General features: G+C 45.0%; 1 protein-coding gene across 2 annotated transcripts; it reads right to left on the reverse strand.

Moving 5' to 3' along the window:
- Window positions 1–1,229: 1,229 nt before the first annotated feature.
- Window positions 1,230–10,485, reverse strand: KCTD9 (potassium channel tetramerization domain containing 9). 2 transcript variants are annotated; one of them, XM_075074499.1, is made up of 13 exons: window positions 10,337–10,463; window positions 9,456–9,559; window positions 9,195–9,316; window positions 8,491–8,534; window positions 8,215–8,311; window positions 7,641–7,699; window positions 6,907–7,035; window positions 6,192–6,259; window positions 5,994–6,089; window positions 5,383–5,532; window positions 4,901–5,006; window positions 4,325–4,458; window positions 1,230–3,503 (listed from the first exon to the last, which is right to left on the reverse strand). In XM_075074499.1, the coding sequence occupies exons 2-13, from the start codon at window positions 9,504–9,506 to the stop codon at window positions 3,387–3,389; spliced, it is 1,173 nt and encodes a 390-aa protein (XP_074930600.1). In that variant the 5' UTR covers window positions 9,507–9,559; window positions 10,337–10,463; the 3' UTR covers window positions 1,230–3,386. The 2 variants fall into 2 exon arrangements, with proteins under 2 accessions (XP_074930600.1, XP_074930599.1); XM_075074498.1 differs by lacking the exon at window positions 9,456–9,559 and having other exon boundaries at window positions 10,337–10,485.
- Window positions 10,486–10,639: the final 154 nt, after the last annotated feature.

Here is a 10,639-nt window from a genome sequence, read left to right on the forward strand (position 1 = left end):
GGTCTGGGAGCGCTTCAGGCTGATCCAAGGTGTGGGAGCGCTTTAGTCCGGGCTTGTCAGGCAGGTGCCAGCTTTGTGCTCTCAAAAGAAAAAAATCAATGTACGAAGCTGGGTTTTCATCACACGACCCCTCCTTAGTTTTCCAACACTGGAGCATGGTTGATGTAGGCTTTTCAGAAGAGCTCCCAGACCTTCAAGAGCACTGGTTTGTCTGTTCTGGGGAGAGAAATTTTAATGCCTGCAACGCTGTTAAGTACCTGTGTGGAATTCAAGGACTCGTCAGGGAAACCTGGGTCTGTGGATTCCCACTCCAAGAATCAAGACCTCTCTTGACTGAAGTGCTGGAAGGGCATATGGTAACCTACTGAGTGTCTCAGGCTTTTCCGGCAGCATTCCTACCCCAAGGAAGTGTCCCAGAGGGGAGAAACTGAAGAAATAACTACATTTTTTTCCAATTTTGGTTGCAGGGTGCTCGACAGCACTGATGCGGATGTGCTCTATTTGTGTTATCGCTGTTGTGCCACAGTTCATTAGACTGAAATCACGAGCACTTTATAGACCAAAGTCTATTAAAAAACCAAGGGTTTTTTCTTCCGGCAGTGCTTTAGCACTTCCTTAGTAAGTGCGGCACGGTTTGTCTGCTTGTGCTGCGTGATGGTACTCTAATGTGGAGTTTTTAAATAGTGCATCTACCTGTGTAAATTGTGGTTAATGACCTCACTCCAACTATTTTATTATGCAAATATGACTGAAAAGTGTTGCAGATGAATGACAAGTCAAAAAAAGCCCCGTGGAAGTTCTCAAACCGAGCGTACGGGAAACGCTGCAGCAATCCCCACCACGGAAGGTACGCTTTCTTGTTCTTCTAGCAGGTAACCTTCGTGCTTGAAAGCAAAACAACTCATGCTTTCTGCCATAATGCAAAGTGCCAGCGCAGCAGTAAAGACACCCAACACTCTTCTCATAAAGTAAGTACTCAAGCGTGGATAAGTCCTAGTTTACCGTAAGTAGCCCATTTGAGAAAGCCCTGGTTACCTACACACCCAGGCTAAGGTGACCTTCGCGGTCTCGTGAAGGGCAAAACCAACTAGAGCTTCAATATTTTTAAGTTTGTATACAAGGAGCTATCAAAGTTAAAAATCACATTATCTCTTAACTTGCTGCCCTTCCACAGAAGTCAGATAAGACTGAGAGCGGTTATTTTAAATTAAGACAACCAAGACGCTTTTGGATTTCACACTTTTATTTACGCAATTTAAACTAGGCTGGAACCCGCAATTTCTGAACAGGCCACTTTGGGCTACTCATAGCTTTGTCATAGCAAAAGAGGTACCTTAAATTCGTCTGTGAATGAATGATGCCACATGCTGTGATTATTCAAAACATAGTGCTTCAGTGAAAGTTCAAATATATCTTATACACAGTGATTATGAAAATAGATTTTCTTCCATACAATATTTTACTTCTGCCAGCTACAAAATACGATAAAGAAAAATAATTCATTTATTTCTCTAGCCCTAGGAATCATCTTCTACTGCAACATATACATCACTCTCAATGAAAGCGATGAGGTGGGAGAAAGGACTCCAAAATCACACTGAAATACTCCCTTGACTCTTTAGGTGTATTTCACCGAGGACACGATGTTGTCCTAGAGCCAGATCAAGAGGCCTGGGAATCAGGAGGAAATAAAATCCCAATTCTGAACCACATGGCTGTGGGATTTGGAGTCCCAGAAGCTCATGTCGTATGCCTGAGTCAACCCACCTTGAAAATAAGGGAGAATCCTGCAATTCCCCCCAAACAATCATATACCGTTCCTGAACTAATCTCTCCAGATCGATGGCAAAGCAGCATTTGTGTAACAACTACTGCGACAACCAGGCTCCGTTCAGAGGGCTGGAAATCTGCACTGCAGGTAAAAGGCAGCCACTGAAGTAACTGTGGAACTGAAGCCACCGCTAACAGCGTCTCGTTCTGTAACTTGGAGGATACGTTGGGTCTTCACTTCCAGTAACAGCTGTATTTCCTTAGATTCAAGGTTAGTTTTAACTTTGGGGTGTTTTAAGCATCATCTGAGGTAAGAGTTCTTGATGCACCTTTTAATTTTTTTTTTGGTATAGTTCCTTCATGTGCTATTTGATTGTGTACAACATCGATGTTTTCTTAGATGAGAACTAGACTGATGCTACAGTGGAAACAGCTTATTAGATGACGCGCACCGCCACCTAAAGAGATGCGCGAGGCTTTCTGCTCTGCAGAAGTCACACGGTTCCCTATTTGCTCACAGGTAAAGCAGTTGTGGAAGGGCACGCTGCCCTGTGCAAGACGCTTTTACAGCCACTTCAAGCAGGCCCAAAGTGGAATACTAAGATCTGGCTGGGAAAAGGATTACGTCCGCGCTTTCAAGGATTCGGTGGACAAGAGTATTTGCATAGTACATTGAGGGGAAACGGGTGCCGTCTATTCATGTACTGGAGTAATGGCGGGAGGACGGAGCATGTACTGTGGCCCCAGTGCTTATCTTGACTTTGGTGACAGTGTTGTATTTTCCTATGTACACTTAATTCCTCACAAAGAATGAAAAACCTACAGGTACTCCAGTTTGGAGGGGTCAGGACATCTGAAAGCAGGAGCATTTTTCATACCAGCTGTGATTGATAGCGCAATTTCACACCGATTTGGGAAGGATTAAGTAAGCCATCCCATTTCTGTTATGACTGTATCTGCTCTGTATGCAGATCCCTTCGGTGGAAGCAGCTTCCACTGCCTGTTTTAGAAGATGACAACACTGTTCTCTACCTGCATTCAAACTACTACAAGGCAAGATATTAGCTATGATGACAGTTAACTGGTTTTCACCCCAGAAGAAGAGAGTACCTGAAAAGATCCTGTGGACATTGTCTAAACCACATCTGTCATTTAATACATGTGCATGAATGAAGAAACTAACCGTAACTACACTAGTCTAACTGTAAACCTGAACTTCGTTGCTACTATACATGAATTACATTTTCTATTCATATTGCAGCTACAGATTTAATAAATAGAATTGCATATATTGTGCTTTATAAATTAAAATGCATTCCAAAGTGAGGCAATGCTAAACAATGGATCTATTTAACCCTCCCCCCCCAAACCGGCCCCACATTCTGGTTCTAGAACCAGCCCACTTCCTCACTCTGTTCACAAAGGTAGAAACAGATGCCATTTCTACCTCTTGAACAAAAGCTCCCTCCCCCAAAAGTCATTAAAGAAGAGTTTACTTAGGCACTACTGCAAATGTAAGTTGTCTAATAACCATTACTTCTAACGTAATATGGGGAGGAGGTGAAGAAAGCCACAATAAACGTTCTGATTCCTTCCTCTTCGGCACATTCTCTTCCCTATCTGACGCTCTGAGACATGTGCAAAGGTGTCAGCATCTCTTCAAAGATAGCTCCTTTTACATTGGATCCCCTCAAATTAGCTTCTTGTAGATCACACCCTGATAGATCACAATTCTAAAGGGTAAAAGAAAAATTAAATGTTAATGGAATATACCCAGAACTTAGTTCAAAACTCTGCCTTAACTCCAGTTATACAGAAACCGCATCTACTTCCATAAATGTCAGCGTAAACTTCTAGTTTATCACCCCACTTTAGAGGCTGGTTTAGTTCTTGTGAGAGAGTAGCTCCTTAGCACAGTAACAGCTGGATTTATTTTTAAGTTGTCAGACTTAACACTCTCTATACCAAATTATCTTCCAGGAGTTACTAATGCTTGCTGAACAAAGCTAGAAAGAAGCTGCCTCAGAGTGATCTCACCAGACATCACTCTGAAAACTTCTCCAGTACTTGAAGAACAGCCACGTGCACAGCTTGGAAATGAGCTAGTTTGTCTTTCTAAGTAAGAAGAGACAGTCGCGTACCACGTGCCACCTGTCAGGTAAGATTCCACCGTTACTCCACAAATGCTGACCCGGGATCAAAGCAAACAAACAAAAAACCCCAAACCCACAAACCCAGGCAACTGCATTTCTCTTCAGCGATGGCATGATCTCACACTGGGAGTTAAGTCTAGCAGTATTTCCATGCATCACTTTTGAGATGAACAAGCCATTCCTGTGGCTTTGGGGTGCTGACAAATCCAAGACTTCAGATTCATCTTCCAAACCGAGGCTAGAATGAAATGTGATTCCTTAGATCATCCACAGCTCGCTAAGACTGAGAAAACAACGAGGGCACTCTGTCTAGTTTGAAGCTGGAGAACTCAGCCAAAAGCCAGCCATCCCCAGAGTTTTATCAGGTGACTAGTTAGGAAATAAAATTAATCATAACTCACTTCCAAATCAGTTCCTGCCAAAGTTGCTCCTCTAAGATTACAGTTTTTTAGTTTTGCATTTTTCAGCGTTGCAACTCTTAGATTAATTCCTGTCATTTGACTGCCTTCCATGTCGACACCTTTCAGGTTAGCCCCTAAAACGCACAAAGAATAGTTTTTTAAGGAAAAACAGTCAGAAACACAGCAGCTCCAGCACAATGCTTCCTCAAAGCCGTGTAAATTGATAGAGGTCAAGGTAGAACTTGGAATTTGACGATTAACAGTGAATGATTACAGGCTGCCCAGAGAGGTGGGGGAGTCACCATCCCTGGGGGGGTTCAGAAAACATGCAGGCACGGCACTTCAGGGCATGGTTTATGAGGCCTGGGGGGGTTGGGCTGGGGGTTGGACTTGATGATCCGAGAGTCTTTTCCAACCTTAATGATTATACGGTCACACACTCGGTCCGGTATTTGTGGCCCCTTCTCACGAAAACAAGGATTGTACAAACCACGGCTAAACCTTTCACACGCCATAGAGATTTACAAGCACACGGTTCAGTTTTGACGGAGCACCTACCAGGCGAAAACTTCTTACCTTCCAAATTAGCTTTCAGGCCTGATGGATCTTCAAAATTGCACCCTTTTAGAGATGCTCCTTCTGCGTTGGAACACAGCATCTTTACCCCTTGAAGGTTTGCACACTGACAGAGAGAGACGTGTCAGCGAGATCCATAAAAATGCAAAGATGAACAATACCAAAAATGATCAGGTATCGTTTTCATTTCTCTTGCAGAAGTGAATGCTATTAAAGCACAACAGCCTTGTTACTGTGAGGAAGTCTAAGAACTTGCTATACTATTACTTCTCTATCATCAGGAAGGCAGATAATTCTCATCCACTACCCTTTTTTTCATTTTTTTAAGTTAAGATAGCTTCAAAAAGCTTTTGCAGTGATCTAACTACAACAGTTGCAGAAAATATTGAAGAACTACATGTTTTACACTTATCTGCTTGTTCCAATTCCTCTGCCCTTAACTAAAGGACAGCCCAGACTTTGCAAGACGCAGCAATTCTTACGTCAAGCACTGATCCAGAGAGGTCAGCTCTCTCGAGGTTTGCACAGCACAGGTTGGCATGTGCTAGGTTGCAACGGCTTAGGTTAGCCATCTTGAAGTTTATGTACCGAAGATCTAGACGCGAAAGGTCTGCTCCACTGAAATTGAGACCCTAAAAACAAAAGGATAAACCCCCAAAAGTTAGAGGGTAAGGTGTAGCTCTGAATGCAAAACAGTTAAGAGAATCACGTATGTGTACGTGCGTATAAACCCACACAGATATAGGTACACACACACACAAGACCATCAATTCTACTACATAAGACTAATGAAATGTAAAGGCAAAGCTATCAGGCATTGTCCTTGGTCGTGCTAGTGCATTTTACATTTAATTAGAACAGGGTAACAAATGGCTCCTAGAGGAAACCTTCAACCTGAAGAAGGAAAGCAGCCCAAACAGCACGCTTGAATTTCATGTTAAGGTCGCCCTGCCACAGCCTGGAATCAAAACTCAATCAAAACCAGCGGGGGAAGCACACGTGGTTTGAATTTCATGTGGTCACATGATGCTGCAGGATGTTTGGCCACCAGACACCAACACCACAGATGAAGACAAAGCCTGCGTTTCCGCACCTGACATCGCAGCTCAGACTTGGTTGGGGTTGCCAGCAGGAATCGGACAAACTCCTTTCGAGATATAGGAGAATGATCCTCAGCTGGCTGCGAGTTCTGTTGAGAGAGTAGTTTAAAAGCTAATACAGATAGGACTACGCTACATATTGCCTGGAAGACTAGGACACGGGCGTTCACGTATTAAAGAAAACAAGTTACCTTAATAGCTATTTCTAGGTGTTCAATTAGGGAATCGATACCAAAAAACCTGGCTTCTTCCAAAACACCTAACAAAACAAAGAGCATTTGTTATTTACAGGGAGTTGTTAACGAGGGAGCCTTCCTCTTCCCGTCCGGGAGAAGGCCGGGTATAGCCGCACCGAGAAGATGCCAAAAAGTTTGGGTTAATCCATCCTTACTATTGGAGGAGCATCAGTTCAAGTGACTTTCCCAACTTGTTATACCTTTTATACATTTTAGCTACACTAACAAAGATGAGCAGATCGCTTGTTGAAGTTTAAGGAGTCTCAAAGAAATGCATTCACTAATAAAACGGACCACCACATACATTATATCAGCTGTAACTGGATAGAGGAAAAGCGAGCTTGCTTGCATCTAAAAGGCAGAAAATAACTCAGAAAGGACGTTTCCAAGAGTAGTAGTAGGTTAAAGATATCAAATCCAGAATTACAGCCAGATGTTAATCCAGTATGGAGAATTTTTAATGCTCTCAAGATAAATAAGTTGAAACAGCATATCTTCATTAAACCAAGCATGTGGAACTGCAACGCGTGAGAATAAATTCACCAAAGAAAAATCCCAGACATTTAGATGAGCGTACAAAAGTCCCACTGACTTCACCATGTTTACCTGAGGGCAAAGTTTAACTTCTAAAGAGTAATAATTTAGGAGATGTCATACAGGTTATACCTACCGAGCAAATTAATGCCATCATTTACAATGAGCTGTCCGTGACGCAAATAGTTCAAAATTGGCTCAAAATACTCAGGACTGCGGTCAATTAGGAATGCTCCTCTATGATCTTGCTTATTTCCCCAAGCATCTGTTTCCACAACATATATATGTAATTAAATTTCATATATTAATAGAAGACCATTTGCTTCAGTTTCAGATTTTTATTACCAAAGGGTACCGGATTATGAAACATTCCACTTGAAAGGGCGTTTCTCAGAGGACAGAAAGGAAAAGAGGAGCGGGGGGAAAAAGAAAAATCACCTTAAACGAACTCGCTCCAGCTATAACTAACACATTTTATCACATATGTAAGAATCACCGCTAGAGTAAAAGCAGCGGCATTAAGCTTTCAGCCTGCCCCTGCTGCCTAAAGGCTGCCTCGTACAGAGTTTGAGTCTGTTGACAAAACTGAGCAAGATGCAACAGTAAGTTAAAAAGCTAAACTCAAACAAAGACCCCAAAACGTTAACTACGCGTGGCAGGTAGGTTTCCAGTTTGTGAGATGCTACGCATTACATGGGCAACGGAGAAATTAACAATTATATATTAAAAAAAAAGATTCTTCTGCTTCTTTGATACTTTAACGTACTTTTGATACTGTAACTTATCAACAAGAGCCTCCCCTGCGTGGTGCCTCTTGCCTACTTTGCTAATTTGCTGCTTACAAAATAAAGTTTATTTCAATGTACTAACCTTTATCTTTAAACATGTGGGCCAGCATGCTGTCAGGCTCTTTGTTAACTAAAGTGCTCCTAGAAAACAAAGACAGCACCATTTTATTTTTACAACGGAACGTTTTGCTCAGGAGACAAAACTTGCTGGTTGGGGTGTATTTCCTGCCCGTGACAGCTGGAAGGTAACAACAGCATGTGAGACGTGTCCCAACAGCTACAACGCTGCACTGATTTAATTTCGTAGAGCGTGATGGCAAAATGCATTTCTGACCTGAGCTATCGTAAAGGTACTTTAAATACAAAGTACTTGGTTAACTGAAATATTCCAAGGATAAATCCAGGCCTGTTCAGGCTTTTCGCCAGTTTCACTTCATACAGAAAACGTTTTAAGAATTAATGTGTTGCAAAACTGTGGGAGCAAATTCGAAACACAGAGAAAGCTGCAGAAGTCAAAGACCTCCTACTCCATAGTAAGCTATTTTCCTAGCTCTTTTGCAAGAGCATCTCGAGCCTCTCCAACTGAACGTACGCTACCAGCTGCTATAACTACTTTACTGAAATCAAGTCCTTTAAGAACAAAACCAACCAGTTACCGTGTAGTGGTGAAGTATCGGCCTCCAACATTGAGGGTTAACCAATCTGTGTGTGACCCTGTCAATTCTTCATGATGTCTCCCATCAGTCTGAGGATCTACACAGATGAAAGACACAGTAATGGTTAGAAAAATCATTAATATTTCTGAATCCTCCATAGGGCAGGAGGTTATCTTCTGAAAACATCAGAAAATACAATTCTGGATTTATGTTTAAGCAAAGCAAAACCTCTTTCCATTAAACAAAAGGTTAAACATAAGAACTACAGAGACTTACCAATGAATGGTTCCCCTTCACAGACAAACAAAACATCGTCATCCCTGAGGGAGGAGGGGGCGGGAGAAGAGGAAGAGAGAAAAAAAAATAAAAATAAATTTTTGTTACTCTAATTGACAGTGGGAACCCCTCCTGATTAGTTTCAGGTAAATGATAATCAGTTGCCCTTAGCTACACCTTCAGGATCTGATTTTTGTCTGAATTTTGCAGGTTCCAGTGGTTTGTAATACGATCCACTTCGCCTGAGATGTCATCTGTACCAACCAGGTAGGGACTGCTTCTGTTACTCAACCAGTTTAGTTTTACAAATTAGTTGCTCTTCTCCCCACTCTGGGAGTATTTTGTGACGCCAAAGCAACGCTAGAGTTTGTCTCCTTTTCAAAAACACCTCATCCATGTGCTGGCTAGAACAGTAGGATTTTCCTGGTGCATACGCTGCACTGTGATTCAAGGCAGGAGGATCTTAAAAGGCATAAAATGCAGCTTGTATCAAGTTCTGATTCATCAAGAGAGAAACACTTTGAGGTTCAAAAGCCAGTATTATTTTGGCTTGAGGCATGAAAGCACCTTTGGGCATATTGGCTGGAAACAAGATCATCTCTTCTGAAGGAAAGCACTGGTTATTGATCAAGGTCAGAGGATTAATAGGCTAGTAAGTCTCTTAATCCACATCCACGATTTGACTTTTATTGGGTAAGCCTTACCTAATCAAAGCGATATCATCAATGAGTCCACCTTTTCCATTGTAAACACTGGTCGCTTTTATTCCAAGCTTATTACTGGCCACAGACAGCAAATCTGATAAAGTCCCATAAACAGCCACAACCTAGGGGAGAGAGAGAGGCAGCTACAGCACTGCGCTCACAGGGCTTCTGCCATTTCAGACTTATTACCAGGGCTATTAATATCTTCTGGGGCGGAAGAAGATATGTACGAATCTTTACTAAAAAAAGAAACAAACAGACCAACTTTGATGTCAGAAGTAGAACTGCCTTAAAATGGGGTGACTCGCACATCTCTCGCCCAAGACTCAACGTAGGTAGCAGCAGGGAAAGAATGAGTGTCGGTGCTGTAACAGTATTACGAGAGTATTTATTTCTCTGTTGAAATGTTGCTATTTGTCCTGTTCCAAGCTTCTCCCGAATTTATTTCCCTCTCTAAACCCCAAAGATCAAACTACACGCAAAGATCAAACTCCAGAGATGTGGATGGGGAAACCCAGGGATTGCAGACAGCATTCAGAACTGCACGGCAGGGCCTTCTCCTTTGCTGGTTGGGGCTAGAAACCGCGATTTTCGCTCTCGGGACGTTACTCCGTGGGTTTTACACAGGCCAGCGGGGCGAAGCAGGATCCCTCCCGGCTGCCCAGCAGCGCGCCCGCGGCACTGGCTGCCCGCGGCGGAGCCCCGACAGCCCGCAGCCCCGCACCGACGGGCTCCGCGGCGCCTCGCCAGGGCCGGCATCGGCCGCCGCGATGCGGAGGCGACTCCGACCGCCACGTCTTGGCTTGTCACGACCCCCCCCCGCCCCGCATCGCCGCCCCGGGAACCCCTCTCTCCTCCCCGGGCAGCCACGGCCGGCGGCCCCGCAGGCCCTGCCGCGCTCCGGGAGCGCTGGGATCGGGCCCAGCCGGCGCCGCCGGGCGCGGGGAGGGGGCGGCGGGAGCAGCGAGGCTCCCCTGCCTCAGCCCCGGCCCCGGCGGGCGGCCGAGGGCTTCTCCCTCACACCGGCCCGCGGCGGCGGGAGCCCGAAACGGGCACGGCCGCTCCGCCCCTGCGCGGCGGCTGAGGCGAAGGGAGGGCGAGAGGAGGTGCGCGGGAAGCGGGACACCCCCCCCTCCCCTCACCTTCCCGTTCCGGGGGCTGCCGTTAACGAACAGCGTGACCCGCCTCATGCTGCGGCGGCGGCGGCGGCGGCGGCGGCTGCTCCCGCTCCTCCTGCCGAAACCCGGAAGGCAGCGATCGCTGACCGACATCAACCGCGGCCAATGGCCGCCGCGCCACGCCGGCTGTCCAATGAGAAACGCGCTCCGGCGGAGCGGCGGGGCGCGGAGGGGTGGGAGGGCTAGGAAGGGGGCGGGCCGGCAGTAGCGCTGCCAGTAGCCAATCAAGAGACGGATAAATCCCCATATTAACATAAGCCGCCTTTG

The sequence above is a fragment of the Phalacrocorax aristotelis genome, chromosome 24, assembly GCF_949628215.1.
Source record: "Phalacrocorax aristotelis chromosome 24, bGulAri2.1, whole genome shotgun sequence".
NCBI lineage: Eukaryota > Metazoa > Chordata > Aves > Suliformes > Phalacrocoracidae > Phalacrocorax > Phalacrocorax aristotelis.